Source organism: Corvus brachyrhynchos, unplaced genomic scaffold (genome assembly GCF_000691975.1).
Source record: "Corvus brachyrhynchos isolate BGI_N302 unplaced genomic scaffold, ASM69197v1 scaffold5, whole genome shotgun sequence".
Lineage (NCBI taxonomy): Eukaryota > Metazoa > Chordata > Aves > Passeriformes > Corvidae > Corvus > Corvus brachyrhynchos.
Window position 1 is genome coordinate 13,081,394 of NW_008238321.1, and position 24,392 is coordinate 13,105,785.

At 39.8% G+C, this 24,392-nt stretch overlaps 1 protein-coding gene and 1 long non-coding RNA gene across 4 annotated transcripts in view; one reads left to right on the forward strand and one right to left on the reverse strand.

The window, feature by feature from the left end:
- The window catches only part of MYH11 (myosin heavy chain 11), a 55,561-nt gene that overhangs the window by 11,694 nt on the left and 19,475 nt on the right, over positions 1-24,392 (forward strand). The window contains exons 4-16 of the mRNA XM_008633530.2: positions 6,287-6,314; positions 13,402-13,504; positions 15,166-15,186; positions 17,428-17,520; positions 18,474-18,537; positions 19,745-19,843; positions 20,799-20,942; positions 22,326-22,421; positions 22,806-22,924; positions 23,090-23,242; positions 23,408-23,581; positions 23,746-23,919; positions 24,333-24,389. Coding sequence (XP_008631752.1) covers positions 6,287-6,314; positions 13,402-13,504; positions 15,166-15,186; positions 17,428-17,520; positions 18,474-18,537; positions 19,745-19,843; positions 20,799-20,942; positions 22,326-22,421; positions 22,806-22,924; positions 23,090-23,242; positions 23,408-23,581; positions 23,746-23,919; positions 24,333-24,389 — 1,325 coding nt within the window. The remainder of the gene's footprint in view (positions 1-6,286; positions 6,315-13,401; positions 13,505-15,165; positions 15,187-17,427; positions 17,521-18,473; positions 18,538-19,744; positions 19,844-20,798; positions 20,943-22,325; positions 22,422-22,805; positions 22,925-23,089; positions 23,243-23,407; positions 23,582-23,745; positions 23,920-24,332; positions 24,390-24,392) is intronic.
- LOC108446724 lies at positions 8-13,443 on the reverse strand. Of its 3 annotated transcripts, none has more exons than XR_001862025.1 (3): positions 13,372-13,443; positions 6,414-12,584; positions 8-5,798 (listed from the first exon to the last, which is right to left on the reverse strand). It is a non-coding gene; the product is annotated as an uncharacterized LOC108446724 (long non-coding RNA). The 3 variants fall into 3 exon arrangements; XR_001862026.1 differs by having other exon boundaries at positions 6,414-6,461; positions 12,151-13,395; XR_001862024.1 differs by having other exon boundaries at positions 8-3,026; positions 5,688-5,798; positions 6,414-13,395.

Sequence of the window (24,392 nt, forward strand, 5' to 3'; positions counted from 1 at the left end):
GACCCCGAGTTGAGATGTGCTCTGTTTTCCAACAAGGATGGCAATGAACAATGGGAAAGCCGTCAGGCCCCAAAGGGTGCAAACAAACCCCCCAAATTCACAGTGCTTTCCTCCTCCTGCAGTCACTACTGACAGACTGAGGGGATTTTGTTCTAAGGAAAACCATCATTCAGGGATGAAAAAGCTAAAATGATGAATGTAGGAGGCTGCAACACCTTCAGACTTCAGGGCATGACCAGGTACGATCTCACATTGACCTTGGGTGCTACAGGAAACCAGGAGCTCTACAAAATGCTTTGAAATTTATATGCCCTCATAAGGACTCTGACCCTACAGAAATTCTGGCTGACAACTATGCTCAGCAAGATTCACAGGCTTGGCTCTAAAGTTTAGGGCTTCCCAGTTATGAGCTTAAGGATTAGGATTTTTTCTTCCTATGGCTTATATGACATTTCTTTTCTGGAGCTATTTCAATTCCTTTATTTGAGTGCATCCCAGAAGGCAGAACTATAGTGCAGCAGAGGAGGACCAATAAAGCAACAAAAATATCCTGAAAACAGACCTTCCTACACACTATGTGATATAATCACAGTTATAAAAAACTTACTTGGCAGAAGGTCGTCCCATTAAGTCACAGTCCCATATCTGTACTCCAGCTTCCCTCCTGAACCCTGTGCTCTGCATCCAGCACTGTCCAGGGCTCCGGGCAGGCCCTGAAGGCATTCCTCCCTCAGATCCTTTATTTAAGCAGCAAGCCTTGAGGGGAGCTCTGGAAGAAGCTCTTGGCTCCTGCAGAACATTAGCAGTTGTGCAGGGTACTGTACTTGTCCCTAGAAACGAGGTGGGGCGAAAAGAAACAAAAAAAGACCTGTGTCTTTAGGAAAGGAAAAAACCCATATGAATGCAGCCTATGCTGAAATAGAACAGTTTTGTCCTGACAATACAAGAGCTTTCTGCCTAACGGGAAACTAGTCTCAGCACAGATGAGCCTGATCTAAGCAGCACAGGGATATCTTTCACTCCTCCTCTCTCTGACTGTCTCCTGTCCCTCCCAGCACATTCTCCTGAGCAGTGGGAAGCCACTGGAGCTGGTTTGCCTTGCTGTGGCCATTAACTGCACTTAGAACAGCCTGGGTTCAGCTGTGCCTCCCAGGCTGGGTGCTGGAGGCAGGAGGCAGCAAGAGTGCAGGCTCCTATCAATTCACTTCTTTTGGTGCTCAGAATAATTTCCTGGCCCTGCCAGCTCTTGGGGAAGCTTTATTCCTCATTATTCATGTGCCACCATTGCAATTATTCCTGGCAGCAGAGAGGAAGAGGAGAGCAAATAGGAAGGAACAAGGAGGGAGTAGGTGATCAGCTGAACCTTTAAGAGGATGCTCTTTCACTGCCTCCCAGCCCGACCATGCACAGCTGGCACGGCAGCCAGGGAGTGGAATGGCCAGAGCTCCCAGCACAAGCCCAAGACACCCACGTTTTACTTGCATGTGTCATTTTGGAGTCTCTCCATCTCTGAAGAGGGCCCCAGCTGTTTTTAAAGCTGTGCTTTTGTTTGTAAAAACTGACTCGTGTTTTGTGCATAAAACAAAACCAACCCTCAAAATAACTCTGGTTATTCAGCCAAATTCTGTTCACGTTGGAGTGGTGAAAGTGGGCGTCAACACAGTTCTGTGTGAGCACGCAACATGTATAGGCAGAGAAAGCTTCAGAGGGGGTTGTGAGCATATTTCCAAATGGAATATAAACAAAAGTTCTTACTCATAAACATGGATCAGAGCACTAAATGTTTTTCCTGTGAAAAGTCAGTACTGGTCCTTATCTGGAAACTTGCATAGTTTCTGCTTGCCAAAGTAAAATATGTCTTAGATTCATGAGACTGAGGAGTTATATTCTGGTACTTCATGACCAGGGCCACTTGGCCCAGAGCAATCAGCTTGTTCAGATGTCTCAGGGATCCTTTATCTTTTGGTGAACCAAGTCTGTGTGTCTGCAGATCCCTGGTCCTGCTGCAGGTTCACCATCTGGGAATCACAGCCCTCCACATTCTCACCCTCCCCTGTGTTGGCACAAACATCCAGCAGAAAACAAGAGCTGTGCACACTGCATTTCTCCTCTGCTTCAGAGACTTACTTGGTTCATGTATTCATTAGGGGTGATGTTTAAGTCCCGTCAAAGCTGTTCTGATAAAAACACTTAGCCACAGCTATCAGCAATCAGAGAATAAGATTTTCTTCCAAATATGCAGAAAATCTGACATCTCACAGGACATAGGAATTATCAAAGATGTTGGCTGGGCAAAGATAAAATTTCCACTTGTTTCAAGTGCTTCTGAGCACCTAAAGCCCTTTTACAAATCACAGTCATGCTGTCTCATGCTCAGCCAGGAGTGCTGGGTGTCTTGTTGAATCTGCTGGATACCATGTCACTAATGCAGTATGATCGTTGCCCAGGCACAGCTGTGGATGCTCATTTCCAGCCAGAACAAGAATAAACTTTAATTTTCTTTAATCTCAAAGACTGAGAATTCTACAAGAGCATTTGTGTGTGTGTGTGTGTGTGTGTGTGTGTCCCCAGGAGTTACTACACTGAACTGGGCCTTCCTGGCTGTGTTTACAGGCTGTAGCTGATTACTGCTACACTTAGAGACTGCAATCATAAAACATTTCCCCCTACTCCTGCACCCTCTGCTCTTTCCTGTGTTTGGGATGAAGTAGCTCCATACAAAGGGCTTGATCCCCATCCCAACTCCTGCACTGCCAGCAGGATTCTTCATGCAGCCATGATGCAAAACTGCTCCAGGTGAAAGCCATCCCTGGCTTTTTGCTGTTCTGAAGTGGGTGCCCCTCCTCCTGGTGCACAGTGTGGTCTGTGAATGCTGGTCACAGCAGCAAGGAGGAGGCAGAGCAGGCCAGAGAAGAGGAGCTGGAGGTGGGTAGCTGACTCCTTCCTGCAGCACTGCCGGCTTCCAGTGATGGTGAAGCTGAGACACTGCTCCAGTAAGGAGGAGTAATTCTGCTGCCTTCTGTCATCTTCCTTGCAGAAACAAAAAATAAATGATAGACAATACAAATGTGAAAAGTCATGTTATGTAGAAGTAGTAACAAAGTTTTTGTGTAGTTGGTTAGGCCTTCATTAAGTTTCCTGGCAATAAATCATCCTGCAGAAAATATATTACAGCTTTCTGCAGATTCAAGGAGATTATTTTCTGTGGAGCCACTTTTATGCAAGCTTGAGTTAAAAATGGAAAAACAAACAACCTGGTAGTTACTTGGAGGTATGGGAGGGAAACACAGTTCCCAAGGTCTTAGAAAAGGAGGCTACTGTGAAAAGCCATCTGCTTACTGTGTCCTCAGCAGGACTGTACAGAAATGTCCCCTTTAGGCAGTGGAGTTATTAACAAATGTAAAGAAGCAGTAAGTGAGTGGGGGAACATGATTTCAGTCTGGTTTTTTTCCTTTTATGGTAAAGCTGCCAACTTGCTGCTTCATTGTGATAAACCATCTGATTTTGTTTGTGATTAAGCAGAGCTAACTGGTCTATCAAGAGCAGAGGGGCAAGAATTCTTACAGGCAATCTGGACGTGTTTGGTGAAAAAAGTAAGCAGATTCCAGAAAGAAAAAAAAAAGCCAGCTCTGCTGCATGTTTAGGAAAGCAAGTGAGGTTTATAATGTAAGTGTAGGTCTCTATTAAAAATTGAGGAGAAAATTTTAAAAAAAATCTTTAAACATCTAATATAGACATACAGAAGGTGGGTGATACTCTTCCAGATAGTATCAAATTTTCTTAAAAGGCATTAGCCAAAAAGATATTAGAATCTAGAAGACATATTTTGTTGTTTTTTAAGCCTCAGGAATCACGTTTAAGGAGTTTTATTTCTACAACTCTTTCTCTTCTGATAGATCTAACCACATAAAGTTGCAGAGTCACAAAATAGGGCACAGTCCTTTCTATATGGAATAAAACATTCCAGAACAGAAATAGGATTAATCAAATGGGAGAGCCTTTGAAAGTAAATGAGACCAATATCGGCAGCTCAGGTCACAACAGGAAAGGATTAGACTTCCTGATCTGTTTCATCCTTAGAGTTGCAGTTAGTTAGAACTGAAGAAGGAGACAGAACAACATCTGGAATTCTCCCTCCATGAGTGTGCACAGCACAGTTTGTCAGTATGAGGTTTCTCCCATGATTAACCTATCCCTGGGGACATTTGGTGCAACTTCTGACCTTCCTAATCCTTCCTCTGCTCTTTGGTATCCCCAGGCTGCCCCTTCACAGGCACTCACAGAAGCCCCCGGGGTGGGGCAGTCTATGAGACACCTTCAGGGGGGTTCCCCTACTGAGGAGCAAAAGAAGGGCAGCAATGGGCAGCAAAGAGTAGTGAGATAAGACTTGGCTTGGAGGAGACCAGCTTTTTCTAATGTTCCCTGAGCTCAGAAATTCCACTGGCAGCTCAGTATCAAGAGTGACTTTTATTTTCTTTATGGTATTTATGGGTTAGTGATGCAATATCAATATATGCCCATGGTTTCTATTTACACAACAATGTATTTTTAGCAAAAGTTCTTGTTCTTCCATGCTCTCACTTTTTTAACTTAAAAGAAAGCCTAGCTAATCTCCTGCAGTGAAAAACAAACATGGCTCACAGCTCCTCTCCTCCCAAATGTTTATGTGGGAGAGTCCTGCTGTGCTGATTGCTGACTAATACCTCCAATAGAAATGTAATGAGTCATTTTGTATCAATTTACGAAACAAAGAGGTTAAGAGGCACCATTTGTTGTGTGGTGATCAATAAAGCAGTTAATGTTATAGCTTTTGAGGAACTGGGGGTAAAACAGTTGTTTATTATCAATCCAAGTCATTGTAGAATCCTCTAATGTGTTTCCTAGACTGGCTGTGGGCCAGGCAGCAGTTACAACTTGAGAGCTTAATAAACAGGTTTAAATAGGTTTATCTCATGGTATTTATGACATACAGGGTCAGGAATAGGGGTGAACAACCGGACAGGTATTCCTGCAAGTCACCCCATACACTGAGCAAAAGGAGCTCGTGTCTTCACCTCTGAGCAAAGGCTGATGCTGGCTCTGCTTTGGATAAATAATGCCAAACCATACAGAAGCACTGGCTTCTGCCCAATTACCTGCCTGAAGTCTCAGATTTGTAAACTAAGCACATTTTTCAAAAATGTATTTGACCTGCCTGGAAATTTATTTTCCTAAGTCAGAAGGATTTTTTACAGACTGTAAAGGCAAACTTCAGTGCTGGGGCTGTTTGCTCAAAGCCTTGCTCAAGTCTGCTTCCAAGTAGCTCCAGGGCTGGAAATACCACACCTCTCTGAGAAACTTGCCCGGATGTTTGACAAGTGAAGAAAACGGTTGTACTTTAGAACATATCACAGCAAACATGCTCATCATGCCTTTTGGTAGAAGAATCTGTGTAAAAGTTCTGAAGGTAGAGAGAAACTCCAACTCCAGGTGAATAAGCAGGGAAGATCACTCCAAGAACAGGTTATGGAGATGGGATGCAATCCTAAACCTTCCTGCAGCATTACAGAACACTGGACTCCAGTATGCTGAAAACTCTTACATGTCTCACATAGTAGAAATGGAAACTTTGGTCCTCTTTTATATAAATCTTCATCCAAAATGTGTTTGATGGTCTGTTTGTAGTAAAAAACATGAAGAATACTTACGTACTTGTTGACATGATCTTGTAAAATCTACAAAGTATCTTGTTTTATTTTATTCTTTGGAAGATCTCCCGAAGAAATTACTTGTGCTCTTGATAAAAGTTGTCTCTCAGTCTGAAATGAAATACAGACTATGTTATTCAGGTATTTGAACTGCTTTGCTTTCAAAAGTCAAAGCTTTGCATGACCAGCTTAGTTGTTGATGCTTTATCTGTCCAGACTTTGTTTCGAATGGGCTGCTAGCCATAGTTCATAAGCATAGTAAAAACTTGAGTTTCAGGTTTGAAATTTTGTTATAATCTTCTTACAGAGAGTCTGATCTTTTTTCTGTCCTCATTACAGTTCATCTCTAATGGAATTTACAGAAAATATTTTTGACCTCTTAACCTTTTGTTCATTTTTTGTACAAATATTTCTATTAGAGATGGTTATTTAAATGCAAGGGCAAATTAAATAAGATGTGAACCCAGTACGTTTGACTAATCATGCTTGGCCAGGTTTTAGAAGGTCTAGGCTGTTCAATGTAAATCCTCATAAATATAAGTGCTTCTGTCAGAAAAGCCATTTTCCCTAATTAATGGATTCTTTTTCTTTATTCACAGATCGAGAAGACCAGTCTATCCTGTGCACGTAAGCAAAATAATCTATTTTAGTATATCTCAATGTCACAATGTCTTTGTTTATCCAAAATCAATTCAAATTCTGATGGAATGGACACATTCCCCTCACCTTCAGTAAGCTTGAACTCCAGTACCAAACCTACTTCAGTAGATAGACCTGTTCATAAGATAAAGAGCATCAGTGTCATAGGAAGTCTTTAATGGATAAAATTATTTCTTTAAACTGATTTTCTGAACTTAGAGATTTAACAGTTTACAGTGAGCAACTGGGGAGTGTGATTATTACTCCACAAAATCCCACTGGTTTGTCATTCCTGCCTGTTTTGAAAAATCACTCAAAATGTTGAACTGGACAGGGATCTGCTGCTTGACCCTCAATTATGACTGTCTTTCCATTCTTCTCTTGCCTGTTAGTTGGTTTTATTTTCTTGAATGCCATCAAGAATGCTTTTGAGATAATTTTGTGCTTGTTAAATTAGACATTTTCCAGTTTTCCTGATAAAAGATAGGACTTGATTCTATGTAAATGCTAATACTGTTTGCAGAGCTGGCATGTGTATTATTTATAGCAGGGTCATGCAATGATGCTGTAATCTTTCAGGTTTAGGCTATCTGAGAAAATGTGGCTACTGACTGAATATACATTTACACTAAAGTTTTTTAAAAGCACTGCTACTGATCACCAGCCATAACATTATCTTTGAGTGCCACTGCTGACTGGAAAAAAATTATCACCTAATAAAAATTATACCCTGTGTCTGGTACCATAAGGGCTATCATAATTTTAACCTCCGTTACAACAAGACTTCAGTATTTGTAAGTATACCAATCAAAAATCTGACCCCAAATACATTAACACCTAAAAGAAATCTAAAATTCCTGCAATGATGAAGTAAAAATTGATCATCACATTCTTCCCAGGATGAAATATGTCATGGTTATGAAGACTAATTTACAATATGCATTTCCTCCTTCTATTTCTGTACTTATGTTTATTTTTCCACTAGTAAATCTTCTTTTAACTTTGGAACATTGGTATTTTCAAGAAAGGGACTTTCTTTTGCAAGTCTATGCCTTTTTGTTCATGAAAATCCATTAAAGGATCCACTTCTTGCAGCTTCATTTATTGAAATTACCTGGCCATCTTGCTGGAAACCTAAATTGTTTCACACCAGTAATATATAAAATAGAGAAAATTAAATGCCTTTTCCATCCAGTAATATATAAAACAGAGAGAATGAAATGCCTTTCCCATTTTGAAAACAGCCACAGCAAGTGACTCTCCAAGATGTTTAGAGTAATTGCTGTATGTTGGACGTACATCACAACCCATAGCTTAAAACAGTCCTCACACGTCTTTTAAAGCAAGAAGATTGGCCAAGCTAAAACCAATGTACACAACTTTACTGCTTTAACATTCTTCTTGGCCTTATTTGGCCGTGCAGAAAGAAGAAAGTTCACTTGGCTTTCAGCTTGGCAGCTATCAAGTTGAAGCAATTTGTAGTACTTTATAGAACTGTTAAAAATGCTAAGAAATTACCTTTTTGCCTAAAATATGTAATAACTGAAGACTTCATGGCATTGATCAACCAGGATTTTTTCTTGAAAAAGCTACAGGCTTTAACTTTCCAAGGCCTGGTACCTAAATTGTAAAAGAACAGCTGTAAGGATCCATATGGATCCCCTGAAATGCTCCTGGCACACAGGCAGGGGGGCAGATCTGAGAACTGAGCCTGATGCTGTGTTTCTGACTATAAATGTACCCATTCTCAGGACTTCACCCTCAGCTCATTAAAGCTGCCCTCATGTGGTTAAGTACTGTTTGTATCCTTTTTCAATCCCTCCCCTTTGTGTGATTAGCCATGGTATGTTTAAAATCTCCATCTGTCTTCAATGCTCATGGGTTCCAGTTCTTCCTCAGAATTCCCCGTCTTTCCTGATTTCATTATTTCCTCTACATTTTATTAATAACTACACTCATACTGCCTTTGGCCTACTCTCCTCTGCACACACATCCTTTCGCTGTTAGCTCTTTCCCATGGGTACCATCACTGAGCATGCTCTCATGTCATTCCCTGCCTGTTGCTCTCTGGCATTTTACAGTCAGCCTCAAAATCCCCCATCTTACCATGCACATTTACAGCACAAAAAACTTTATACCATGGCTGTGCTTACTAATATATCTGTGACTGCATTATTGTAACATAACATCTAGCATAACATATATAATAAATATACAATACAAAATATTGCACTAAAGGTATGAAATATGGAATCTTACTCTTTTATGTGTCTGAAAATTAGGGCAGGTAAGACTTTTCCACCCTTGTGTCTTGGTCTCTGTGCTGTTCTGAGCAGCCTTCACTGCTCTGCCTGCCCATTGGGATTTCCTGAAACTCCTGCCTGTGCTTTGGCCCCCCACACAGTGCTCTCTCCTGTTTGACATCTGAGTTGGCCACAAAATAGTCTGTACTCTTAGTCCATATTGACCAGCACATAGATGTTGCTGAAGGAAAAATCCCAAGAAATCTGTCCACGTACTCAGAGATCTGAGCAAGTTCAGTACATCAGCAATAAAGTGTGAATTGAACTAGGCAATGGCCAGTGAACAGACTTGTGGCTTTTCAAGCTTCTTCCAGTGTTAGTAGAGGCACAAGCCCTCAAAGGAGACTTCTGGCCTCTTGTTGTTCGATTTCTAAAGACACAAGTGGATTCTCCTGGAGATTTCAAAAGGTTTTTCACTAAAAATTCCACAAGTGCTTATTTGCAGAACTAACCACATGAGAGTTTTAACAATTTCCTCATAAACCTGTCTGATCTCGGGGTTATCATATTTTAGCCACTTCCTGAAAAGAGCAGGTATTTTCTAGAAAGCAAATGTGGCTAAGAGGACTGTGCACAAGTTTCAGTTTAAAAAAAAATCTACCTTAAATGAATGAGAAAACAATCTGATCAAAGTTCTGAATGTTTGGGGTATTGTGAAGTCTGTGGAAACAAGTACATGTTAAATACCTGTACATATAATCAAGTACGTTTTCATTACCTTTTTGTTTTTTAAAACACAGGTTTAGTTTGAATAGCTTCTATAAAAAAGGGGGAAGTAGCAGGATCGTATTTCCACTTAATTTGATATGGCAACAAAACACTGAGTGGGGCGGTGACCATCCTGCCCTTTTCCCCTTCCTCCTCTCTCTCTCTGTGGGCAAACTCTCCAGAGCCTCACCCGGCTATGGGACTCCAGCCCATTTCCTTCCCTGACACATGTCAAGAAGCAAAATCATCCAGAACATCTCCAAACGGCAAAGCCCTATTAGTCAAAAGACTCCTCGACGGGAGAGCAAAGCTCTTCTTCCCCAGCTCAGTAAATCTCAAAGGCTGGGGCTGGCAGGCGCTGCTGCCTCGCCCCTCTCCCACACAGACACCTCGTGGAGCCCCAGACCCGGGCGGAGCTGAACCCGCTCCGTCTCCTTTGGGAATTGTTTTGTAAGCAAACCCGTAGGATCACTGGGCTGGCTTCTGAGACGAGTCTGCAGTGGGGTACAGCTGGTCTAGGACAAAGCTTTTCATTATGTTTGCACATCTCATACTGCAGGACAAAGGCTGCCAAGCCCTGATGTGATTTAGAGCACCACATGGAGTGCCCTGTGCACAGGGGCTTCCCACAGTGCCAGCACAGCCAGATTAAGGGATGTGTGAACGGGCAATTCTTGTGGTTCACTGCTTACTGAAACAAACACTGAAAATAAATTCTGCTGTTGCTTTTCAGATGTTTCCAAAAGTGGAATTAAGCTAAGTCTCATATCATAATATTAGCATGGAAAGCTTTCAACTTTTCAACAACAGCAAAAAAAAAATACACTTTTAAAACTAATTTTCCCCAGTTATTCTCAAATGTACAAAAGTCCTAGTTACACCACAGGCTCAACTCCCAACAGTGGGGCCAATCTGCTAGTGTCACCTTGTTCTTACTTGGAAACCTATTCTAGCTGGGATAATTTTCATTTAAGGTGAAGTTAATGGAGTCATGGAGGATTTTGTAGCTCAAGAGGTACAAAAACTCTGTTATAGCTGAGCACTATATATGTGACCTTATGTGCTTTAAATCCTCTACTGAGTTCCTAAAACAATGCCTGGCAAGCAACAAGGGAAGGATAAGTTTAAGTTATACCCCATGATGTGAGAGTGGTATCTTTAACAGAGCGAGACTGTTAGCCTAGTGGAGCCCTTTGCTCTGGGAAAGCCAAAGAGTTTCTTAGGAGGAAAACTTGCATAGGAAGTAGCTAAAGTACTGCTGTTGGGCCACTCAGAATTGTGCAGTGGAACTTGCTTTTGATCTGGTTTTTTGCATTGGCCATCTGAGCTGGGTGCAAAGAACAGCACTGGCAGTAAATGTGCTCCCTTGTGTATGGCAGGAAAAAGAATTATTTGAGAGGCTTCAATTAAACAAATGGTCAGTCTGCTTCCTAAAGATGAAGGTTAGGAGCGTGGTAACAGCATTTATATGGTGAACATCTACTTGGAACATAATTAAGTCTGCAGAAAATGGACACTCAGAAGAAAGGAGCAGATACCTCCTGGGAGGAATCCCATCACGTATGGTCCATGCCAAAACCACCAGAAGATATTTGCAGTAAAAAGACCCATCTTTAAAAATTCAGTCACTGAGCTCAAGAGAGCAAGTAGATTTTAAAGCAGGTGGGATTTCTCATACTACAATGGAAGTTGTTTCTGCCACGTCAGAAATTATACTACTTCAAGGCAGATGCAGAGGAAAAACCCATTCTGCATGACCAATTCTGTTGCAACTCAATAGTTCTAGGAACAATTTCATCCACCTGTGAAGTGACCTAAGAGATTCACATGGTCTTCTCCTCCTGGGTCTCTCTTGGTAAACGTCTTGATATTTAGAGGCATTGACCCTGACCTAGGGGTCAATGCCTCCTCACTAGTTGGTTTACAGACACATGGCATTTCATCACTGAGATGAAATCAGATGTTGTCATATGGCTGTGATACATCTTTCAGAGTATGAGGGCTACTAATGTTGTTTAATGGATACTTGTTTATCAGACCTGTCTATTGTCATGGACATTTATGACTGATCTGATATGTTGAAAATCAGATGTATTCATCTGCTGTAGACATTATTCTTCATTACTTATTGACCTTGGAGACTTTTTTCTAATTAACCCAAGGTGCTTGAGGTTCTGTGTGTTTTGTATATCATGTTGAGGAACTTCTTATTGTCTGTTTCAAAAGGAAGTTAAAGCCCCAAAGTCTATCTGCAGAAAACAGGAAAGCCCTCAGCCTCTGCAGAAGCAAAGAGTTAAGGATGAAAGAACAGAACTAAATGTTAAGTAACTTAAGCATTACAGTATGATGGGATAATTACAAGTAAAATGATGCCATATATGGTAATACTCACAGGGATTCAGGGAAAAGCCAAATGATGGGCACTGTTGCCCTGGGAGAAAGGAAATGCAATGATGATGTGATGAACTACAAATAACCCTTAATAAAATGGAATAGTTCAAAGCCCAGGGTTTGTTTGAAGAAAGTTGTTTTGGTTGTTTTTTTTCCAAAGAAACAAAGCTGTAAGGTAGATTTATTTGAAAAGTTTGTATGCATATGTCTTCAAATTGGTGTGCTTGGTTTGGAATTGTTCCCAGGACACTTAATTTTTATCAATAAAACATAGAAATGTTTTAGTACTGAAGCACAGGCAGAGACGAATCCAATCTCTAAACTGTGCAAATTAACCCAGGTCTTGTGAAAAGGAATCTATTAATCTCAATTATTTGTGGTTCAAACTCTAAAAGCCAGAAGAAACAGTTATCATGTCGTACCTCAGGCAGGAATTGTTTCTGGTTTCCTAAGGTTTACATCAATGTCATTCTGTATTGAAAGTTCTGTCCAGCACTTCTCCACATTTTCATGTCCATTTATCACTGGTTCTTTTATAGGGAAAATTAACTCTTGCATTTCCTAATCAGGAAAAGAAGCATAACTGCAGTGGATCCAGCTAAAAAGTTTCAGACTCAAAAGAGCTGATAAATATCTCTGGGATTTTTGAATGTATTGTTCTTTTATTTTTTTAAATCAATTTTAGTTTAGATCCAAAGAAGAAGAGGTCCAACTTAGATTGTTGTTCTCCTCACAGCACTAGCTCAGTTGAAAGAAATCGTTTGTTACATCCACACCCACTTTACCACCCTTTTTGACTGCTGAGCAAGACAGTATAAAACATTTTTGTCCATATAATCATCAGAGCCAGAGGTATCTGAAAGACATAAGATGATGTAATGTAACAATTAGAGAGGAAAATTGGCTGGAAATTTCTATTGAGAAAAGACTGTCTATCTGTACTTTGAAAACCACTCTTTTACTTTAAGAGAGGGCTTAAGAGTTGTAAATAAACTTAACCTGGAAGTCTTCCAAGAGATAAGAAGTTACTGCCTTCCTGCTTCCCAAGGGACACTGAGGGCATGGAGCAGAGCTGGGATGCCAGTTCTGCTGGTCAGACATCTCCCCATGATGTCCTTTATTACCCAGTGAGCAGGGACACCTCAGGTGGCTCCATTCCTGGTCCCACTGAATTCAGGGAGCATCTGAATAACAAAGTTCAGATGAGGCAGGATCAAGCTGCCTCATCTGTAGTTAGTCTACTTTAATGCCAGAGTTTCAGAAGAGAAAACCATTGTATTACTGCTGATGTTTTCTTTTACTGCTGTACCACATCATAGTTAATGTTGTATTTTTTGATCTTAAATATAAGCAGATTCCCTGCCAGCTCCACTTCTCAGAAGTGTTCAGATGCTGCCAAAGCAAGATGAACTGCTGTTCAAAAATGCATCATGTTTTAGAATTCCCTTAAATAGCCAATTGTCCACTCAAAATACTACCAGGACAGAGATATAGCTCTGATAATGCATTCTTTGCAGGCTGAAGTCAGGTGGATTTGGGAGATGGTGTTCTGGGGTAAATAAGAACTGAGCTGGGCGGTCTCCAGTCCTGTTTTTATATACTACACACATCTACACGGCAGAAGGAGTCCACTGGTTACCTACCTTCTTTTGTGTTATTTTCTTTCCCCTCAGAGGTGAATCTGGTGCTGGCAAGACAGAAAATACCAAAAAGGTCATTCAGTACCTGGCTGTTGTTGCTTCTTCACATAAGGGCAAAAAGGACACCAGCGTCACTGTAAGTGAGCTCTTCCATATCCAACTCTCCCTCAGGCCTCTGAGGGCTGTGCTGAGGTGACTGTGCAAGTCAGGGACTGTGGCTTGTCAAACAGTCGACATATTAAATGTACACAACTACGTCACAGCTCTATGTTTATGGAAAGAAAATTTTGTTTGACACCATCTTAGGCATCAAATCCGAATGTACTTAGGGAGAACAGAAATATTCATAGCTTTCCATATGGATAGCACCTATTTATATGCCAGCATGAAGGCATTGAAGTCTGCAAGGGCTCGAGTCCTTGTTTTACCCTTGACCTCTAGCAAGTAAGAAGTGTGGGAAAGCTGGTAACTAACACATTGTCCAACAGCATCATAAAAATGTATACCAGCATTTAAACTTCCTAAGTTTTGATTGGATTCATTACTAAGTTTTCTTACTAACTAGCAAAGAGTCCCAGTATAAAACTTGTCTTTTCTTTTTACTGCTCTGTCAGAGGTAACAATTTTGAAAGGCACAATTTTTTATAAGTACTTTGTGACTTCAAAATTTGTAATAGTTTTGCCTGAGAGACTAAAGTTCATTTTCTTACTTTGAACCATATACCTGCCCAGTTCCTGGAGATCATTACCATGGCTGAGGCCCTCAGCTGTCTTTGCTCTTCTCAGTGATACAACTCCAGGTCCTACGTCATTTCCAGCCTTTCCAATGTTACTCAAAACTTCTGCAAAAAGAATGAAGCAATTCACTTTTATGACAAAATACAGGCTTAATTCAGGAAGACATTTCATCGTGTCTCAAATACAAGACTGGGTCCAAGATGAGTAATTAGTACAGAAAGGGGAAGTAAAGTAAAATCTCATGACCACCCCTGTGCTGGGTCTTGCAGCTGCCCCTGCCCATGTGTCAGCAGAGCACAGGATATGCAGCCCTCCCTCTTCCACCACAAATAGCTGGGCTTTTATGTACAGGAGATTCTAATTTGGGGCAGGGGAAGGAGTAGATGTCCTTTTGAGTAGTATTTTCTAGAAATCTGTGATTAAATTTAGTGGAAACAGTCCAAGACTAATGTTTAATGTTTATGCAAAAAAAATTATTTCTGCCTATTGAGATCCTGCTCAGTGTCTGGGGGAAATGAACATGGGGTGCCAAAGCCATCCCTAACTGCAGTTGCTGCTGACTCCTCTGGGGAATTACGTGAATCTCAGGATCAAATTTGCCCTGAGACAGACCTGAAGGCAAATATCCATCAGAGAGGAGCTGAGAGAAAGTCTAATTTGTTCTGTACCATGCTGACAAATAGTAATTCAGTGATTAGAACTACTGACACTGCAATTTCAGTCATTAAAATATAATGAATAACAAAATGCACCAGAGAAGAATAAGGGATTTATCATAAAAATATTTGCCCTTGTCTGGTCCTGAGAGACTAACCTGGGACTGGATCCAAATCCCATCCCTTTGTTTCAGGGCTTTTTTTCTCTTCAGTTAAAATGCTGTATGTATGTTAATGGTATTTGTGCCCTTGGTATGTCTGCAATAGATTGTTCATGTCTGTATTCCTGGTTTATTTGCATGGAAACTGTGTACTGGTTATTTTAATAGAGGAAAAACAATAAAAATGTCTGTCTAATAGAAATTATACTGACACTTATTTTATACCATGTTATTCAATACAGCAAGGTCCATCTTTTGCCTACGTGAGTAACTTAGACTGTTTGATGTGTGTTTAAGGCACTGAGTGTAGATCTGCATGCTATTGTTGCACCCCAAAAATTTAAGAGAGATTTTGTTGAAATATGTTGTATGATATGATAAAAAGCAACAATAGCACCAAATGCTCTCACAAATCAAGCCTAACTGTGTCAGGCTCCATGGTAAAGAATGAGGTCTGACACAGGCTGGGTCATCTTTCAAATATCACCCTCTTCTATATCTCTGTGTGTGTTCAAATTGCCATAGTTTGAATTAAATTTCCCACGATCCTGGAAGAGCCGCTCAGCCTGAAATGAAACAATGTGGTTTTTGAATGAAATACCCAAATGCTTTCTGTGCTTCAGGTTGAACTTTTTAGGACTGTTGTGAAATAATTCCTAAACCTCACAGTGTTTGATTTGTTTGGCTGCATGCTTTCCATTTGTTATTGCTTGGAATTTTGCATTTCCGTGTAACTGTTGAGAACTGTGCACCACCACAAGGGTCAGCATGTTCTTAACTTGCTGCTGTGACATGTAACAGAGCAATTCCCACTGCAGCACCTGTCTGCAGGTGTGTTACAGGCCCTCCTCTCTGTGTGGCATACCACATAGCGATGCTTTGGGAATCCAGGCAGGTTAGCTGGCATATTCTTGGTGTTTCTGTGCCAGGCAAATGGGATTTATTTTCTTTCATGCAGTCTTTTTTGCCCCATTCTGACTGCTGCCTCTCAGACTTCAGCTATGACAGTGTTGCCTCTTAGTTAATTTAGTACTTCTTTTGACAATCTCTCTGCAAAAAAAAAAAAAAAAAAATTAATTCATGGTTGGCATAGGCACCTCTGTGGAGTTTGGTGGACTTACAGCTCCACACAGTGCTGGCCATGTGGAGCCATAGTTTTATACCCAGGTTTATGGCATAGTTTGGTTCTCAGTAGAAGCAGGTGGTGTCTGTCTCATTTTAACAGACAAGCTACTATTTCAGATGTCACCATCTGATTGCAGCAACACCCTTTGCTTATACTGGAGTTTTTAATCTACACAGAGTAACTGGACAGATCTGCTCAGTACAGAGAATCTTCAGGGACTTTTAGGAATTCATTACTTATTCTAGGATTCCTGTATGAAGTTGTTTGGAAACTTTCCTTCCTTCCTCCTCCAACTCTTGGGTAGTAAGCTTTTTAATGGTACTGCTGAGGTAGCTCTCATCATTGCCATAGGAGTTACAGGACATTCAGGAGTGACATTTAGAAAAAGGTTACCAGATTTGCACATTAATTGGGAGCACTTTCATTTTCCAAATTATTTCCTAGATTCAAACAAAATATTCCCTTAATTTCCAATTAAAATGATTTCAATTATATCATATTATCTATCAAGGACATTTTCCTTTTCAAGGTGAGTTATTTGAAATAATGCATGTTACCATGGAGTAGTATTCAAAGAATAGTGTGGCAAAGTAAATGTGAATGTAAATGATCTCATAGGACAAAGTTGAATGAAGAGTTCTGAAAAGCTGTATACATATTCAAAGTATTTTTTCAACTTCATTGATTTGCTTAGAAATAGGATTAGGTAAATATATAGAATTAAATGCATGCCTGTTTCATTGCATGATTTCTTTCCTTAGCAATTACCAATCACAATTAACAATATAATACGAAGTTTGTGTGTTTGCATGAGAATTCATTATCCTAGTTTGAAATAAATCAATGCAATTCCATATTTAACCTAAGTAGCCTTGCATGGATCATTATTAATAGACTTGATGAAATCTGCTTTGTAGCTTTGTGCTGCATTACATTAAAATTATTCTCGGCAAGTTATTCTAATTACATTGTCATTTGCTAGCAAAGGGTCTCAATAAACTAACTTGGAAAAGACATGCTAGAGGTTCCTTTAAGAATATCCCTTTTAAAAATTATACTAAACTGGAAGAAAAAATTGACATTGAATGACCCTCTTTTTTAAGGAAGGCCAGTCATGATGTTAAACAGATTAATAGAATTTGATCTGTCACAGGCAACAGGGCTGGAAAAGGGTCATGTATACAGGGCAGCAGTCAATTGCACAAATAGATAAACACAAAGATTAATCAAGAATGAAAACAAATCCACATGAAATGCAGTATTCAGCAAAAAAAATAGAGACTTAACTTAGATTTCACCTTTCTCTCCTGTGTACAAGTGTTGGTTTCAGGTAAGTAATTACGAAGTTCAGTGTTAACTGCTTCTGAATGAATTTTAGGGTGAGCTGGAAAAACAGCTTCTACAGGCAAACCCTATTCTTGAAGCTTTTGGAAATGCCAAAACTGTGAAGAATGACAACTCCTCCAGATTCGTAAGTAGGAGAAATCCAGGTCGGTCTGGGGTGGAGGGGGAGGTAAAACACCTTTTAAAAGCCAGTGTACAGACAGTGGTCCCCATCAGTGCTTCTCTCTAAAGAGAGCCTTAAAACTGATCCCTTAAAAACAGTTTAGAATTCTCCTCTTAAATAGGAATTTGGCTTGACAGAAGATTAAAGATCAGGCTCAAACTTGACAGTAACATTGTCTCTCACAATTTAGCAGTCTGTGTGTGACCTTTTAGAGTCACCTTCTGCTCCAGCAGATACCCACCTTCAGAATATTTGCAAACCAAATCTGTACTTCCATTTTCTTTGCACCATTGTTGAGTATATATATATATATCTCATAAGGTGTGTCTGTTATGTCCTGGTTAAGATAATAAATAGAAAATGGAGAAAAAACGGAGAGAAAATGGAGAAGAAAGAAAAAACCAGTCACACAGATCTGAGTTAGAATGTTGTGAGCTGAGAGCTGTCATTATCTGATGACACTTCTTCCTGCAAGTGCTGGCAGATGCCTGTTTTCCCTGCAGACCCTCCTCTCCCACCTCTGCTCTCTCCTTGCAAATTTTAGGGATCCATGTGGGCCAACCTTAGCAGAGTGAGTTACACAAATCCAAGGCTGTTCCCTCACTGACTTTGTGGAAATCAAAGTAGAACAAAGATGTTGTCCTACCCCTGATTCCAAAGCCTAGTCCAGCAGGGAGAACTCCTTTCCCTCTAAGTGCCTGAACAAAGTGGGGGGAAATCTGTACAGAGGGAATATCAGAGAAGTTCACTTCCTTTCAGGCTGTTCCACAGGTTGTCCCAGCAGGAGGGAGTCAAGCATGTTATTCTTGGGAGGATGATGCACACATCTTGTGAAACAGGCTAAATACTGGCTAAAGTCAGAAAACCTGGCATAAGCTGAAAGAATAGCCCAATTTAGATCTTCTTTTCATTCACAGGGCAAATTCATCCGCATCAACTTCGATGTGACAGGCTACATTGTTGGAGCAAACATAGAGACTTGTATCCTTTTCAGTGAGCTGCACTAGGCTGAGAGGAAGTAAGATAAACAAGCTCATTGCATGTCTAAGAAAGGCAAATACTGATGAGGCTGCTATAAACAAAGAGGGAGGGAAGTGGCTCTGTTTGTGCTGATACCAGCTTCTCAGTTTGTCTTGCTCTCAGGTTTATGTTTTCAGGGCTGTTTTCTCAGCTATGGGAAAGGGAGCTATTCCCCAAATACAGCTTCAGAAACTGGACAAACTGTAACTTAGGCAATGGCAAGGGACATTTTCATGACCAGAGAACTCGTCTTGCCTGGATGCTAAATACTGACTGCTGTGTCAAATTACACACCCGGAGCAGGGAGCTGTATATCAATAACCGTGATGTACTTTTTCAGGGAAAATGTACAGAGAAATTCAGCTCAGTCTGACCTTGTCTATCAAGTATGTTGCCTGTTCCCTTGGCTGTTTATGAGGTAGTATGTTTTAATGAACATATTAATATGCAGGTAGTTTCCTCCATGTTGCACTGCTCATTTTTGCATACAGAAGGAGCTTCTTGCTCCAATAAATGAGAAAGAATGATGCAGCTATAAATAAAGAAGGACCTTATCCCTTGAATATAGCATCAAGCAACAGTTTATAATTCTGCTCTTATTTTGACAGCTGATCTTTAGAAAAAGTCATGTTTTAACATTTTTGGTCTTAACTGAAGTTTTATCTACAGCACTTTAGCTTTTAAAGAGTGAATCACTGACTGGTATTGAAATACACTATTGCAAACTTCATTTTTATTAGCTTATAGTCACAAAAATGGTTCATAAATAAAACTTGATTTTATTGCTTTTATACCTACAATACTCACCTCAAGAACTCTTTTTCTAGCAGCCCCACCTTATGATTAAAGAATTATATTGGTACTTCATTTTCAAAGTGCTGTGAGTTATATTGTGATATAGATAATATTAGTTTTATACCTCTGATTTTAGAAGCATTTAGGTCTATTGTGCTCACTGCCATGATTACCAGTATTTACTCTGCAATAAGAGGTACGAAATTGATCTGCTTTTTGTGGTAAGCATTATACCATTACCAGAGCTTCTGCCACAGAATTAGACATATATTAGTGTTTTACAAGCTCATGGCAAATACTTTGACAATGCTATTGCTGGTTCTGAGGCTGATAGCACAATTAAGGAAATTTTTTTAACACACTTGACAAACAGATTTGCTTGAAAAATCCCGTGCAATTCGTCAGGCTAAAGATGAAAGAACATTTCACATCTTTTACTATTTGATTGCTGGAGCTTCTGAACAAATGAGAAGTAAGTTCCTTACTAATGGTTCTCTCATCTCATTGAATAGTCTGAGCAATGGCTTGCCTAAGTATTTATCTTAATTTATGTAATTATATGTCATTCAATCCTTTCTATAAATAAACAGGCATAGAAATAGCTATGAATTTTAGCTATAGAAAGTAATTTTCTCAAGTGAATTATACGAAAGCATCAATTCATGTCCACCTATTTGAGGCAGTTTACAGGATATTTAAATTTACAGGAGATGTAGACTCATTCAGATCCCATCTTGAATAATTTCAAGAAGAAAATTGGGAAGAGTTATTAATTGCTTTACACAAAAGAAACTGGGGGTTCCAACAAGCATATCGGCTTGTTGTTTTAAAATAAATTAAGAGAATGTATTTGCCACAGAACATATTACACTCTGAAAGCCACAGTTTCAGATGTATTGGAACATCACGGTTCAAATATGACATATTTCCCTCAATCACTGCCAAAGAATGTATAAAGCGATGGATAACTGGCTTTTATGTTCCTTACCTAAGAATCTGTTGGTGGCCATAGAATAGGGTTGAATAGCCTGTTAAGTTTGGCCCAATTTGGTTGTTGCCTGGTTTCATTCTTATTATTACCTGAATCCCCACAGGCAGAGGCATAATTCTGAGTAGGTTACATATGGCACTAAATAAAAGAATCTGGGGAAGAATGGCTCAGATTTGAGTCCATAGGACACAAAATTACCCCAAGGTGCAGAGACGCTCCCCAGTCACTAATGAAAACTGGAAACTTAACACCATCAAGCTTGCTAAAATAGTTCTTTTGAAAATATTTGTGCACCACAAAACCCTAAACTCCTCATACAAGCAGAATCTTCCTTTGGTGATGATGTTGTGGGTTTTTCTGTTGTTCCTTAGGAGAATTCATGAACCAAGAGCATTAAGTAGATGCACTTAAATAAAGCTTTTCTTCTTCTTTTTAGATGATTTGTTGCTGGAAGGCTTCAACAATTACACCTTTCTATCTAGTGGCTACGTGCCTATTCCTTCTCAACAAGATGATGAAATGTTCCAGGAGACCTTGGAAGCCATGAAAATTATGGGCTTTACTGATGAGGAACAGACATGTGAGAATTGTTATCAACACTGTATTCAAGATATTCAAGTATATACAGATATTCAAGATATACATCTGCAAGTGACACTACATAGAGATGCAAATGCAGAGGTTAATTCTGTCCAGAATAATCACTTTGCAAAGCTAATTTGTTTATGAAAGAGAATATTTCTCATTGGAACTCCCTACATATCCAAAAAGAGATTACTGAGTCCAAGCCAGCTCTATCAACAGTAATGGCCATTTAAAGCTATTTTTCAGAACTTTCCAACAACTAGCATGAAAAAGTTGCAAAATAATCTGATTTATTTTTTAAAGAAATGGAACAGGCTCAAATAACTCATATGTACTCACTGATTCAGAGAAAAGAGGAATAAAAGCAAAGAGCATGAAACAACTAAACTGTCTAGAAAATGTAGGCCTGCCAGAGACATCCACCTGCATAGCTTTTAGTTCAGTGCCGCTGGGAGTGTGCAGGGCCCTCGGATGCAAATTGCCACGTCCCAAGTGACACCTGGTGGCAAAAGCAGCATCCTCCCATTGCCTGAGCCTTGGAGCAGCGGCAGCAGCTGCATCAGTGACCGAGGGATGTTGAGCAAAACCCCAGCCTTGGTCAATCTAGATGATGTTACTGGTGCACACTGGTCTGCTCTCCTGACAGTAGTGGTGTGGACGGCAGCATTCTCCACTGCAGCAGCAGGAGTCGTTATGTTACTGTCTGAACCCCTTTGATTCATGCTCTAAAACAGAAGCCCATTAGGACAGTATCCTTCTCCTGTGTAAATTTATCAGATAAACAAATAGAACTCCCCAGATTCATACAACCTCACCTGTAACATATCAGTAGATTTTACTACCCAAGATTAGGTGGAATCACATTTATATATATTTTAATAATCAAACATTGTCAATTACTTTTCTGTACTTTGACACTAATCCTTCAAAGATATGTACAGATTTGATTTTAGTTGCAGAACAAAATATCCATATATCCCTGAATAACTGGACATTCAGAAGTGCCACACATTTTTGAAGCTGCTGGTAATTCAGATATATTTTTTATTTTAAACACAGAAATACTCTTGAGTGACTGAGCAGGGAAGATGCTACAGGCACTGAGTGGGAGACAAGTTCCTGAGATGTGGGGATCTGCCTGGGGGGCCAGCCTAACTTAGCTTGAGGTGCTGGTGTTCCCAGACTGGCGCATTTACTCCACTGCACATGGAGATTGTTGCTCAAACAGCATTCAAACTCCTGCAGTTTATGGCACAGTCCTTTAACTCCTTCCGGAGAGGTACAAACTATCACAGGCAACAGAATGTTATTGCAGAGAACAGAGCTTTCAAAACATGGCCATTCTGGTCCTCATTTATATTACCTGTTTCTCTTACAGCTATACTGAGGGTCGTTTCATCTGTCCTACAACTGGGTAATATTGTCTTCAAGAAGGAGAGAAACACTGATCAAGCTTCTATGCCAGATGATACTGGTAAGATTTTCCACTTCAAAATTTTATTTAACATTAAGAAATTAATAAAATAGCAACTGAATAAGCACTCTTTATCAGTATTTTTTATTTAATTGCTATTTCCTATTTAGCTCTCAGGCTTTAAAATATAACCCATCCTTAAAATCAGCTCAGTTATCATTACCTTTTCTAGTAATCTTGAATCCATAAATTGATGAATGGTGAATTTGTTGCTTGGATCACAAATGTTACTTTTATGGCAAGTGTCATCTCTTGTTTGTACAATAGAGGAGCTTCTAAAGAATATAAATAACTCCACATACTTGCTGAGCTACTCATATTCACACTTACTGACCTGCTAAGAGGCAATTCAGTCTGAAATAAAATCTCACTTTTTTATTCTAGCTGCACAAAAAGTGTGCCACCTGATGGGGATTAATGTGACAGATTTCACAAGATCTATTCTGACCCCAAGAATCAAGGTTGGGCGAGATGTTGTCCAGAAAGCTCAGACCAAAGAGCAGGTACCACATGCACTCTGCTCAGCTCTCCTGAAGCTATTCTCCCTTTTTCTATTTCTCTTTACATCTTGCATAAAGGGAAATGTCCATTTTATATCTCATTTCTTCAGAAATTAACAGTTAAGTGGGTTTCTTCTTTCACTTACAATCTCCTCTTACCTCTTCCAGGCGGACTTTGCCATAGAAGCTTTGGCCAAGGCAAAATTTGAGCGTCTTTTCCGTTGGATCCTGGCTCGCGTGAACAAAGCTCTCGATAAAACAAAAAGACAAGGAGCTTCTTTCTTGGGGATCCTTGACATTGCTGGATTTGAGATTTTTGAGGTATATACTGCGGACACAAGCTGATTAAACTGATATAGATCTTTATATTGTAATTACTTTAAAATGCAAAAAGAAATACAAAATAGCAAATACTATCTTATCATTTAAGTTCACTCTTAAAGGCCTCTTTCTAACATTATGAACTCACTTTTTTCCTCTTCACAGATCAATTCCTTTGAGCAGCTCTGCATCAACTACACTAATGAGAAACTTCAGCAGCTTTTCAACCACACAATGTTTATATTGGAGCAAGAGGAATACCAGCGAGAGGGCATTGAATGGAATTTCATTGACTTTGGCCTTGACCTGCAACCTTGCATTGAGCTGATCGAAAGACCAGTAAGATTATCTCTCTGTAGGTGGGATACTACATAGTTATGTGTCAGTACAACAAGAGATCCTTTATTTCCTGGAAGGATTTGTAACCTCAGGGGTAAAGAATGTGGTGCTCTGTCTCTGCCTCTGCTTGTGATGTTTCTGATCTGATACTGCTCCTGTTGCAGACCAATCCTCCTGGTGTCCTGGCTTTGCTGGATGAAGAGTGCTGGTTCCCCAAGGCTACTGACACATCCTTTGTGGAGAAACTAATTCAAGAACAAGGCAACCATCCCAAATTCCAGAAGCCCAAGCAACTCAAGGATAAAACAGAGTTCTGTATAATACACTATGCAGGAAAGGTACTGGACAGATTGAGCTCTTTTGACGTAGGGATACCCAAAGGATCAAAGAGAAACATTGTGGTACCTGCATTGATGAGACATGGCTTTAATTACAAAATGGGCTTATTAAGTGCTTTAATTACACAACACATGAAATAAGATTTGCAAATCATAGTTGTGCTAAGCTCAGAAGAAAACAAAAATAACCAGCACCAAGGTTATTGAAAATCCAAGTAATTTGGATTCTTTTCTAGCAAGCAGACTTTTTAAAGACATTCGTACATGTGAGAATAAATACTCAACTCTCAACCCTAGAAAGCTTTGCAAATTATTTGTCTGATTTTGTGTTGATACAGTGTCCTGTGTTCTTGGACACTCCAGATTTCTTATCAAGAACAAATTTTTGATGTAGCATTCACTGTTCCCTGCAGGTTACCTACAACGCAACTGCCTGGCTGACAAAGAACATGGATCCACTAAACGACAATGTG